Below are 13,539 nucleotides of genomic sequence, written 5' to 3'. Positions count from 1 at the left end.
ACACACTGATATTAAAGGCTATTGAGATTACTTTCCGCTACATTGAAGAAGCATAACTTTGATATCTATTAGTCAATAGAGATAATTAATTCCAATACTTAATATTTCTATACTAATACATGATTAAATGTTTTAATCACAGTCAGTTATTTCTTTATAATTTAAAAGGATAATCGTAGAAAATAGTTCAGCGAAGCAAAAGCCGGACTACGATTTTTCGAACACAATAGTCATTATATAGAGGAGCTTGAAGTAATTTTTATTCAAAGTAGACTCATCAGGATTGTGCTCAGTAAAATATTCGAGAAATTTCTTGAAATTGTCTCTCTTCAGAACATTCCAAGATCTAATTGCTGATACTGATGTCTCCATTAACTTGATACTGATTGAATATCCCGTAGAGCTAGTTATAGATGAAATAAGAGGCTGAATCGACTATTTTTCATTTCTTATGAGGTTGCTTTTATGAGTGATATATTCCTTATGCTGTTTGTAATATGAGTGTTTTTTCTTTGCTATAGTTCAAACGAACGTTCGCCATCTTTCTCTCTTGAAAGAAAATAAGAAGTTAAAGATGTAAATTATTAAAGACCGTCGTCTTGATTGCATCAAAGAACACGTTAACATTGATTCAGTGGATAAAAATATCCCATCTACTAGCTTCTTAAAAATAAAGTAGACGAATTTAGCATCGAAATAAATTTAGTTTTTATATTGTTTGCTTTTAATCTATATTTTCTTGTACTTAGAATGTTTTATAAGTTCAATAAGTTAATTTGAAATGCATCATCATTGGGAAATGAATAAAATTGCTCCTAACAGAAATTTTAGAAAATTTATATAACTGATATACAGTATATTACGTATTTTAGGATCTTAGCTCAATGTATCCATACATCAATGAACTTCGTATATTTGAATCAGAAATGACATGTCAAAAATTTATCTTGGAGTCTTGACATTATTAAGTAAGAAAGGAAATATGCTAAAACCTAAGAATCTGGCCGTAGTGATAACATTAGATACTTTCTTTTAAACATTGGAAATAAAAAAATAATATTAAAACTAAATTTCACGATGCGAGTAATATTTATATAAGATTTAATATGCTGGATCCGTTTTAGTGCAAATATTACCTAACTTGTCCAATTTATATTCCTGATGTAACTCACACTTAAAATTGCAAGTATACGTTGTAAATCGTTCCTGTTTAATTCAGTATGTCGATAATTAAATTCTGTATTTTTCTTTTTCTATTTTTTCAGACTCAACCGCGTAACACAGCCTGACCCTCTTCTTCAAAATCCTGACATCTTTTTTGGTTTTCTAGAAGAAAATATTTCTATGTCTATGTTCCCTGCTTCGTTACTTCCTATTACTGGATTGTTACATCTCATGACAGATTCTCCAAGACGTAAGCATTATATTTACATTTCAGAGAGTAACTATGAGATAAATACCTTATACATATAAAATGTATTTTTGAGATATATGTTTTAATTATAAAGTATCAATTATTTATAGAACATAAATACTCCCTTTGGTTCCTATTAAGTATAGAATTATCTGTTGAGGTAAACACATTTTGAAAATAAATTTAAAAGCCCCATCCTTCGTAATAAAATAAACTTGCCTCAACCTAGCTGAAGGATTGTCATAATAACCAATTAAACTCATATCAAGCTTCTCTTTACATTGTTGTAATTTCAAATAATAGAATCAAAGTTTTTACCATTTTAATACCTTTCTATTTTAATATGGCGTAGTTTATTTTTATCTCACTATATAGGAACTGAAAAAGCTAATTGTAACGTTGTTGTATCTAGTCTTCGTAAAGCTTAAGCTAATAATCTACATCAATCTCCGAGTAACACGAATAGTATAGTTGAATCAATATTTGTTAAAAGAATGTATGCCATTACTTCAACGATTATCTTTTTTTACTTATTTATTTATTTTAGCTTTTTTCAGAATTTCTACCGATAAGGCTATCATTTAAAGTATTTAGTGTTTACAAGAGGTGTTTTTCTTATCTTTAATTTTGCCCTGCAGTGTTGTTTTAACAATGATTGTCTAGCCCGTCCACACACACTAAAAGTACATAAAATGAGAATCGTTAAAATAGTAAGTGATGTTTTAAGAGATAGTGTTTCAGTTTATTAGAACATTATAATTGAATTTGCCATGGGATAATTTACAATTAAACGAAAATTATCATGCGTGTGTGTGTGTGTGTGTGTGTGTGTGTGTAAGGTGTTCCGAAAATGTCGCATAGTGTACATATATATGGGTATATGTATAGTATTTTCTATTTCTGTTATTTGAGTGTCTAGATTTCAGAATTTGGAAGGAATGACATAATGCTCCTAATTTTGTAACTATTGCAGTTGATCTAAAGAATTTATTGTTATTCGGAGAATGCTCATTCATGCAAGTGTAGCTCCTCGATATCAGATGTGAACCTACAGATTAAAGTCGAATACAAAGCACCAGAATGCGTTCAAATTTCGGGACTTCCCACCAGGAGTCGATTTCAAGACCTAGTACAGCAAAGGCCTGCATGAACGCCACTAAACAACGAGTAGGACTTGGAGAAGGCTTTAGTAAATGAGATAATAGAACAAAATTCGTGTAAAGTAGAAGGACATGACTCATACGCTCCCAAAAATGCTGCTGAGAATTTTACTAGATTGTATTACCTATACTGGACATAATCTTATAATAGAAGGATTTGAGGTTTTGAAATCAAGGGTGACAAATTTTAGATCTGATTGTACTTTCTGTCTTCGTGAAAAACTTTGTGCCAGAGGGTCAGGTAAAAGAGGGCTCAGTGTAAACAAGGTATAACATGAGCCAGCTTTTAGATAAAATCTTGTTACATCTCGAAAACTTTAGTTCGATATTAAAGTATAGGGATGATGGATAATATAGGCTATTTTAAGTACAGAGTCAGTCAAATGTCCCTTACCACCTCTTATAAAATGAAAGCTAGTGTAGATAGCCTGAATTGGTAATTGTATTGACACAGGCCGAGGGGAAACGTTTATATTACGCGTAACACGAACAGCTGCCATTTTAAATCTCGCTTAAAAGGTTTAAATGGGAAGCGGGTCATGTAATACATGAAAATAGACAAGAATGTTAGGAGAAACTCAGTGGTGTAATCCGAGTTAACACGACTGTAGCAACTATGAAGTTATAATCTGTGAGCTTCAGATTACCTCTTTCAAAATGTGTTCAATGTATTGGCTGTGTTGCGCTATGCATGTTTCCAGACATGTCTTTCAAGCTGTATGAACAGTGGCGAAGGGTCATAGGAGACCCTGAGGCCCGGCCTACATATTTACTTTCAGAAATTATAATTTATAATTAATTCAGTTTACTTGCACAGAATGTATTATAATTGTCTAAGTTAAAAAATATTCTATTGTTCGATAAAGAAATCGTGGCTAGCACCACTGCTGGGAGGCTCACCGAGTAGTGTCTTAGGCAGCAGTAGAACTACCGCCAAGCTACTCAGAAAATCCCGCGAGAGAACATGTTGGTAATAACCTGCGTAAGAGACCGGCCTCAGCGCTTATCGACTTTCGTTTCTACATGAAACGTTTCTCTCGAAACCTTCGATTTCGTCGATTCAATATGTCAAAGAAATAAAGAGCAAAGGAACGTAGGGCCCCATTCCGTGCTAACTTTGGTTAATTTTGCAAACTCTAACGCGACGCAAAAGCTGGGTCAAGCAATTCTAAAGGTGCTGCGACTATTATCGCAAACTAATTCCCCTTTATTTCGTTACGTTGGCGCAAACCCGTATGAAATCAGACTCGTTGAGTTCATTAGAATTGCGTAAAGAGTGTCCGCCTTATGGAGAGTCGTTTTGACATACGATTAGTGTCATACTAAAGACTTGACCAGCGCAAGGAACATATGATAGTCGAACTCTTTAGTATGGCACTAATCACGCGTCAGATTAGTGTGGCACTAATCACGTAGTTTTTTTTTTTTTAATGTGTTCAGAGAGGAAACTGTGCGCCTTCCGGAGGCTAAGACGGGTCTTAGTCTCTGCCGAGGAGGGTGCAAAGGCACTGATGTGAGGAGGGCGCAGCGGCCTCGGGCCGGTACGTGATTATGGCCAGTCCATCCCTGGTAGAACCACGTATATATATATATATATATATATATATATATATATATATATATATATATATATATATATATATATATATATATATATATAGGTATTACACTAATATACATGGTGTTTCAAAAAAATATACGTATTACGAAAAACTATTTTGTCCAAACTGTCAATCGTTGCGCCTCGGCTGGGCTATTGGAGAAACAAATAAATAGGCTAGTTTATATTAATAGCTGCTAGATGTCAGTTGTCTTCTATTTTCCTTGGTAACCGTCATATGTTTAAAATGGCTGCTCCGCAGCAGAAATCATTTTGTGTTCTCGAGTTTGGCGAAGTGCAATTCCGTGATTACAGTGCAAAGACGTTTCAGGTTGAGGTACAAATTGATCATCCGAATGGGTGGAACATTTGCAGATGGTGTCGACAGTTTGTAGATACAGGATGTGTATGTAAAGGAAAGAGTCTTGGCCGCCCTCGTGTTCCTGAGGAAAATGTTGCACGAATTCAAACTGCTTTCCAACGTAGTCCTTCAAACCAACTCGTCATGCCAGTCGGGAGTTACAAGTGCCGACAACAACAATTTGGCGTGTTTTGAGACGTCGGTTGATTATGAAGTCGTACAAGTTACAGCTGTTACAAGCTCTGCGTCCTGATAACAAACGCAAACGTGTGGCATTTTGTAACGAGATTCTGGATGCTACAGACAATGATAACACTTTTGCACAGCGCATCGTGTTCAGTGATGAAGCGACTTTCGTTGTTAGTGGTCAGGTAAACAAACGAAATGTTCACATTTGGGGCCTACAGAACCCACATACAGTCATTGAACATGTACGAGATTCGCCCAAAGAGAGTGTGTTTTGTGCGATATCCCGATCATCTGTTTTTGTAATTTGAACTTGAGAGGCTCGTAAATATGTGTAAAATTTCATATTAGTATGTCTTAAAGTTTAATAAATATATGCATTCGAAATACTTATATTCTTTTTGAAACAGGGTGTACTATAACGGATGATTCTCTGTGAAAGCATTTTTTTTTCAAATTATAGTGCATTTTTTAGATTTCACTCGTTTACATCAATTTTGCTGGCTGGAGGCTACGAGCTGTTCTTTAATAATTCGAGCGTGCTAAATCCAAATAATCCGAAACCCGTTTTTCTCTATCACGTCAGGTATTTTCACAAAATGAAATTTTATCTAATGTTTCATGTATTTAGAACCGTTAATGTTAACGTAGTTCTAAAAGATGTTACAAGATGGCAGCACATACATTGTTACATTTAATTTTATTTTTACGAGTTATTGGAAAATATTTAAATGTAAGAATTAAAGAATATATTAAATAAAGTATAGGTAATTCAAAATCATGTTGAATTAAAATTATTTGTTTATGGGAGCCGTGCAAGGAATGAACACTTGGTACGAAGATTGTGGCTTGCGAGAATAGACTTTTAAGTGGAAGAGAAAAACATCCAGAATGAACCGCTTGTTGACCCTAAGAAAGTGCTACTCCCTCCACTACACATAAAGCTAGGATTACTGAAACAGTATGTAAAAGCTTTAAATCAGGATGGTGCTTGCTTCAAATACATTTGCTCGAAATTTCCTGCATTGACACACGAGAAACTGAAAGGTGGTATTTTTGACGGCCCACAGAAATGGTTGCTAATGAAAGATAAAAAGTTCTTACAAACCATGAACCCCACAGAAAGAGATGCATGGGATGCTTTGTATGTCGTTGTTTCAAACTTAATTGGAACTTTAAAGCGGACGACTACGAGGAACTTGTTGACAATTTGTTGGCCACATTTCAGAAGTTAGGAGTAAATATGAGTGTGAAGCTTCACTTCCTACACAGCCATCTAGACTATTTTCCTTCCAATCTTGGTGCCGCAAGTGAAGAACAGGGTGAACGATTTCACTAGGATATCAAAACCATGGAGAACCGGTACCAGGGAAGGTGGAATGGAAACATGATGGCGGACTATTGCTGGTGCGTGTAGTGTGACGTTCCGGAGGCCACTTACTCCAGAAAATCAAAAAATGAAGATTTTTGCTTAAGTAGATAAGCACGTTGGGTTATTTTGTTTTGTGCATTTATCAGCTTGAGGTCGTAAATGAAATTCATAAATGTATTGGATTTGCTTAACTTTCTATCAATCTGAATTTATTACTGACAAATAGGTTCGTAAAACTACTCCATATGTAATATTCTGGAACCATAAACATCATATTGCACATCAAATCGTATATATATATATATATATATATATATATATATATATATATATATATATATATATATATGTACAGTGTGTGTGTGTGTGTGTGTGTGTATGTGTGGGTGGGGTGGGGTGTCAGCAACTTTATTGTAACTTGTTCCGTATTTATATTAATATTAAGGTCATAGTACAATATTTAATGTAAGTTTCTTACTAAGATATATGGATCAAACAAGAAACTTCTGTCAGTGTATGATCCGATTGTGTAAAATTCGGATGTGATAGGCAAAAACTAACTACACCACTGGAATCAGCAACCTCGATTTTTTTTAAAAAAAAGTCAAATATCTCAGCAGAAAAATGTTTTTTATATAGACCAGTGTTTTTAGTGCATAATTGCATTTTTTATTTCCCATTTTCCCCGCATTTACAGTGCAATAAAATCCTAACCCTATTAATAACATTTGTTGGTTTTGTGTCCCAATGGTATATTGTTCCTACTTTCTGTAACAATAGGCGGCGGGCTATAGAAACTTTTTCTTAAAAGTGATAATTAATTTCTTCTGTATTTTAAGCACAAAGGTAGCGAAAAAATGAGTATTATTGCCTTTTTGTCCAACACAATTCGCTTATTTAAAAAATTAAGATAACGATAGAAAATATATTTTGCAAGAGACTGTTGATCGGAAATAACGTTCTGAGAGTAGTTTGTGGAAAGTTGGAGTGCTTCAGAGAATAAGTATAACACGCTTTTGTCGTAATTTCTTTGTGATCGTGAAGTAGTATAGTAATACAGCATTTTGTTTATTCATATTTTGGACTATGGGTCGTTGGTTGCAGACAGATAGTTTGAGTTCTAAGAGAAAATCGGAAATTCAAAATAATAAGTGCGAGAAGAATGAGCCATCAGAAGAAAAGGGGTTAGTTAATTGGAAGTTGAGTGTGCTAGTACAAAGGGGAGTGGAACGATAGCCTGAGGTATGAACTTAAGTTCAGTGGGTTGAGTTAAAAGGGAAATATGTTTGGCTTAGTATTGGTGAAAATAGTAAACTTATAGATGTAGTATTTGTTCATTTGTTAGGAAATTAAGTGTGTACAAATTAGAAAAATTCGTATTTCAGAAGAGTGGAACCACTACAAGATGGAGGCCTCTGGTAACAAACGAGCATCTCAGATACCTAGCCTTCGACATAAAATAATGAAATATAATGGATAAGAAGGCCATAAAATTGCTTCCAAACTACAGCAAGAATCGCTGGTAAAGAGCGTCGATGAAGGCATTATGAAACTTACTTCAAGTGCTGAGAACACCACCATCAAAATATTTCGAACAGCTTACTACCTGGCAAAGAAAAAATGACCATTTTCAGATCGCAAGGACTTGATTCGTTTACAGAAGATGAACGGAATAAATATGGGTTCCATTTTACATTCCTGCTACACTGCCACCAATATTGCTGGAGAAATGAGGAACGAATTGATTCGGTCTGTGATAACTACAGAATCAAAATTTAGTGTTCGTATTGACGAATCAACTAGCTTGGGAAATAAAAGTGTACTTCTGGTATATGTAATAGTGTTTTTAGGAGGTAAAGCTCCTAATTATGTATTCTTTGACTTAATCGAGTTAGATTCCCAGGATGCCGAACACATCGAGTCCAAGTTGTTGAACTTTTTAAAAATACATGGCCTTCATGAAGAGTATCTGAGGGAAAATTGGATTGTGATTGCTACTGATTATGCTAGGGTAATGTTTGGAAAACGTTCTGGAGTTGTCAAAAGCCTGAAACAGAAATATCCTGAACTGTTTTCATGGCACTGTTTAAACCATAGGCTTAAATTGTCAGTCTCTGACGCTGTCAACGATGTCCGAGGTACTGACCACTTCAAAGCTTTTATGGACAAATTATGTAGTTTATACAGTCAGTCCCCTAACTATTGTCGGGCAATGGAAGAAGCGTGCAGTTTTGAAAGTAAGACGAGTTGTTGGGATATGGTGGGTTGAAAGTACACTCAGGACCGTAAAGACTGTGTGGACATCATTCGGAGCACTCCATCTTCAATTCACTAACTTACTACAGGATTGCACAATAGATCCAAACATGAAAGCAACATGTTTGAAGAAAAGACTTTCGAGTTCAGAATTCCTTCTGGATTTCGGACTAATGTATGACGTCTTGCAAGGGTTAGCTATGCTGTCAAAAGAGTTACAATCACAAGAGATAACGCTGCCAAGAGCTGATCATCTAGTGAAACCAGCCATACGAGCAGTGGCGTATTTACGATTTTGTTTCGGGAGGGGCTTCGCTAACTTTCGGGGGGGGGCTTTGCCTGGAAATGTGAAAATTCTGCAAGATATTTCATTTACTTTACTATACTAAGTAAGATTTCGGGGGGGGGCTTAAGCCCGGAAGCCCTCCCCCTAAATACGCCACTGCATACGAGTGATAGAAAGTTTCAAAAATAAGCCAGGTGAACATATGCAATTAGCCTTGCAGGCTGTAAAGGATAGTATGTTTCAGAATGTTAATCTGGAACACAATAAGAAGATAGTTGCAATAAATGCTCATCAATTCTTTCAAAGTATGGCAGACAGAATGAGAGCCACACTGTTCTGACGCCGACTCAGAAAATAAGCAATTGTTGCGGGACATTTCAGCACTCGATTCTGGTAACATAATTAAGGGAAACATACATCATGGAGAACATGAATTAAAAAGAATCTGTAGACCTTTCCGTCTTCATGAAACTGCCGCAATTCAAGAATTAAGAAACTTGGCAGACAACCTACAGCCGAAGATATTCCCTTGAATTTATTACCAGTGATGAGAACAATATCCACATTGCCATGTTCCACAGCAGAGTGTGAACGAGGATTTAGCATGATGAATAACATTATCACTGACTTGAGATCATCATTGCTGATTACCCACGTCTCCAGTCTTATGTTCATCAAATCAAATGGACCATCACTTGATCAGTTCATACCTCAGAAATATGTGAACACGTGGCTTCAAAATCAACGTGCTGCAAATGACAATAAATCAAGAGTGTGCAAAACGCGCTAGTGATACATGTGAAAAATCAAAAGTTGCGCTTGAAGTGTTTTTAAGTAAATCGGTGCTAAAAGCTCTAGAGAAAAACTATAGTGTTGAAGATAAATAATATCTTTAAAGTAATGTTATTTTGTTCAAGTTTTTAATTTTTTTACCAGTGTTATTTAATTAATAAAAGTGTTTCCATGTGATGACTGTGGAGTAGATTCCATTTCAGAGATGTGAATAGCTCCAGAGGAAGAATTTATTATTCCAGAGGAAGTTAATGATGGATGTTCAAACTACTTTTTTTCAAGCTTTCTATGTTTCATGTTGTTATTAGTGATATTTAAGTTATTTTAAAAAAAGTGCTGTAGTGACAAGGTTAGGACGATTAAAATTTGGACTTTCGACTTTTGTTCAGCAAACGGACGCAAGTAACTTCCGGAGAAGACTTTATCAAAGTTAGTGTCACGTCTTATATTTATCGAAGGTTTTCATTGTTACTGTTGTTACTAGCTACTATTATTTAGATGTTATTATACAGGAAGGAACCGAAACAAAATTGTTAGTTTTATTATGGGGGGATAGATCGATGCAAAATGGTGCATTTTTGTTCTGAGAGGATATCTAAGTAGTCGATGATTGTGATATTTCATTTTCTAAAAACCTTGTTCTCTGCTGAAGAGAGCCAACCCTGTTAGATATTTTTAAACTAAGATATGAATATTTTTAATATCACGAGAATATTAATACGTAACTTAGAGTAATACAGAACCTATTAATTGGAGGAAAAAATCATGTCTTAATGATTTTATAGAGTTAAATTTGGGCACAATTTTCTTTATTCTGGCACATCGGGCGCGATTTGTTTTGTTCCTCCTCGGAGTGAGTTGGTTCCTTCTCCATATCTACACCCATTTATACTATTAATGATGTGATTTAAGTAAGGAGTATCAGAAAAAATAGCATGGAAAATTCTTAGACTATAAAACAGTAATGTATCCTTTATTCTTTAATTGAATTAATTAATATATACGTTCTACCTTGTTCGATAAAAATAATGCCTTCTATGTCCTTTGCGACAACCATAGATGATCACAAAACAACGTATACCCTCTGAACATTTTAGGACTACAGCACTGCCTATACCCACACCTATATCCATATAAGATAATAAGGACTTACAAACAGGATGTCAAAATCCGTTAAATTCTCATTTTTTTAGCACGAGCGAAAAAGAGATGAACCACCCAAACGTAAAGTGGGTCCTAGAGAAAATTTACCGGTTATTGTTTTATGACAATTCCCAAATTTAAGGAGTGATCCTTAGTACTCCGAAAATTATAATTTGTGCATTAATGTATCCATATTCTATAAAATGAAATGAACACCTATACTCATTAGTAGGGCAACTCAAAAGCATAAAAAGCATAAAAAGCATAATGGCATTTTACACATATGGTTGGTACCTTGAACATGGTTGTGGTTGTCTAAAGGTCCAGAAGAAGCTAACTTTAAAAGCATAATAAAGCATAATTTTAGAAAATAAAGCATAAACCATAATTTAAAATATATAGCACAATTCTTGGAAAATTTTGTTTAACTGTAAATTTCACATACTTTATTAATATTTTTTAAAACCAGTATTTACAATGCAAAATCTTTGAGAAAACAATGCAACAACGAAAAGCTGTTTTTTTATTTCTGTATACTTTTGGTGTAATCCTTTGAAATGGAGGGGGAAAAACAAAAGAAGAAGAAAACTTCCCGCCAATAACGAATAAAAAATAGTTTTCCTCTAACGTAAGTACAACTGCGCAGTTATGAATAATGATTCGAAATGTGCAAAAAGTGCACAAGAAATTCACATTATATTGTTATGTGTACCTCTTAAACTTGAACACTTTCTGTATTTTTACGGTGGCACCTTTTACTTTCCCTTACTGTGTATATGCACCTCTAAGGTGCACATAAGTGATAAAAAAAACTGACTCGAGTAAAGCATATCTCTTTACAGTGCATTAAGTAGAAAGTTCATTAACCCTCCAATACGCGCGCGGGCTACCATTGTAGCCCAGCGTTTTTATTTTCCTTGCTGCAAAGTAATGCGAGATGATAACTCAAAGGGTGTCTGTGTACCTTTCTATCAACTATCATTCTGCGTGTTTAGTGTGTGGTCAAACGTAAAATCGAGAGGAGCTCATTGTTATTCTGCTTGAAAGTTTCTTGGGCTACACCTGTAGCCGCGCGACTGTTGCTGTCACAAATGTTCCAAAACGTCAAAGTTTCTTCATTATAGTTTTAGTGTTGATCAGATGGTCAATGAGTTTCAAAAATGCCAATTCTGATGCGGCATGTTTTCTAGATGGCGATAGTTAACATTTTGAGACCACATAAATTCATTTCTCGGACACTGATTATAAATATAACAATAAAAAATACATATAGAAATAACAAAAATGTAACAATATATAAAACTGTATACCAGTATAACAATATTAAATATATGGATATAAATTACAAATAAATCTGTCTAGTCTTGCCTTCTCTTATCCTTCAATTTCTTTCAATAATTTATCCCATAGCTCATGTATTAAGAGTCCACTTTTCCAATTAATTAGTTTGTCGCTTTACTTTCTTTATTCTTTGTGCTTCCTTCCACTTTCTTATTATTGGTCTATTCTCCCTTGTACACCTCCCAATCTATATAATACCCTGTTTCTTTAACACGTTTATATATGGCTTTATTTTTTCTCTTAACTTTCACATCATCCCTGTGTTGTTTTATTCCCTCCTGTTTCCCCCTGTTTTCTTAATGTATATCATATCACAATCTTCACACTTCACTTTATACACTACATGTTCATCTTCCTGCCATACTTCTTTCACTCTACTTTTCACCTTCTTAACCACTCCCAGAATCCTTCGTTCTCCTTTTCTGTACATCTTTATACCGTACCATTTCTTCTCATCCTCTTCCTTTCTCACCTTTCTCCTTCCTTTCCTTCTTTTATCTTCTATTCTGTTCTTCAAGTTCTCTTTGCTGTAGGCGTTCTGCTCTAGTAGGCTGTAAAACTTCTCTATGGTCTCCTCCTTTTTCTCCTTTATCACCAGGGCCCGGATGTTGTTGACCTAAAACTTTTTAAAAAGTGACCTATAAAATGACACTAAAATTCTTGTAAAATGACCCTAAAAATCACAAAAATTGACCTTAAAACTTGCGTTTTCTTAAACGTTTATTTCGTTAAACATTGACATTTTTTAATATCCATTGGATTTTTTATTAACATTTCTCATTCATATTCAAAAAAGCTTGTTTCAGTTAGTTGCACTCCATTGATCATTTATTTCTATTGATCAGTCCATTGTACAGCATTGTAGGTACTGAAAATGTCAATTCACTCCCGAGTTGAAACTAGGAAGCACTCTTAAACAATAAAAAGTTCGCGAGTGTAGATGAAAATAATATATACTCACATGAAAATAATATATAGAAACCTGTTTAAAATCCTTGTACGCCTTCTAATCCATTTTTAGTTATTCACGTGATCACATTCTTTGTGGTCAACAACCCAAAACTATCAGTTTGGCCACCTACTAACCCCCACCTTTCGTTAACCAGCTATAGCTTAGTTTTCATTAGCTTGTTAAGAATGTAGTTTTTCCACCCCAACAGTCAGGAAGCAAGAAAAGAGATTATTCAACTTCGTCTTTTCCACATTCGTAAACCGTGTTCATTTAAAGATTTCCTTATGTAGAAGAAAAAGAATAAAAAGACCATAAGTGACCTAAAAGTTACCTTAAAATATTAAAAAATGACCTGAAATTTCAAAACGGCAAAAAGTGACCAAAAGTTGACCCTAAAAAACTATATTTTTAGAACCTAGAGTTGATGGATAACGTTTTTAGTTGAACTTGCCTTGTCCTATGCGTAACAGAAAAAAGTTGAATTGTCAACAAGATCCGGGCCCTGTTTATAACTATCTATTTCTTCTATTCTCATCTCCATATTTCTTATGAAATTTCTTTTGGAAATCCACATCACTCCTTTCGTGACAGTAAACCCTTGTCGCGCATTCTTTTCTATACTATCCCGTAGTCAATCGTCCATCTTTTCTCTCTATGGTCATGTCCAGGAAGTTTA

At 34.7% G+C, this 13,539-nt stretch overlaps 1 protein-coding gene across 2 annotated transcripts in view; it reads left to right on the top strand.

The window, feature by feature from the left end:
* LOC145684748 (uncharacterized) overlaps nt 1-13,539 on the top strand; it is a 1,464,901-nt gene that overhangs the window by 323,146 nt on the left and 1,128,216 nt on the right. For both annotated transcript variants that reach the window (XM_081757122.1, XM_081757121.1), the window contains exon 5: nt 1,266-1,414. In XM_081757122.1, the coding sequence (XP_081613248.1) occupies nt 1,266-1,414 (149 nt within the window). The remainder of the gene's footprint in view (nt 1-1,265; nt 1,415-13,539) is intronic.

The sequence above is a fragment of the Thermobia domestica genome, chromosome 5 (assembly GCF_964235325.1).
Source record: "Thermobia domestica chromosome 5, izTheDome1.hap1.1, whole genome shotgun sequence".
Taxonomy (NCBI): Eukaryota; Metazoa; Arthropoda; class Insecta; order Zygentoma; family Lepismatidae; genus Thermobia; species Thermobia domestica.
The sequence above is the reverse complement of the archived record's forward strand: the minus strand, read 5'-3'. Positions and strand labels throughout refer to the sequence as shown.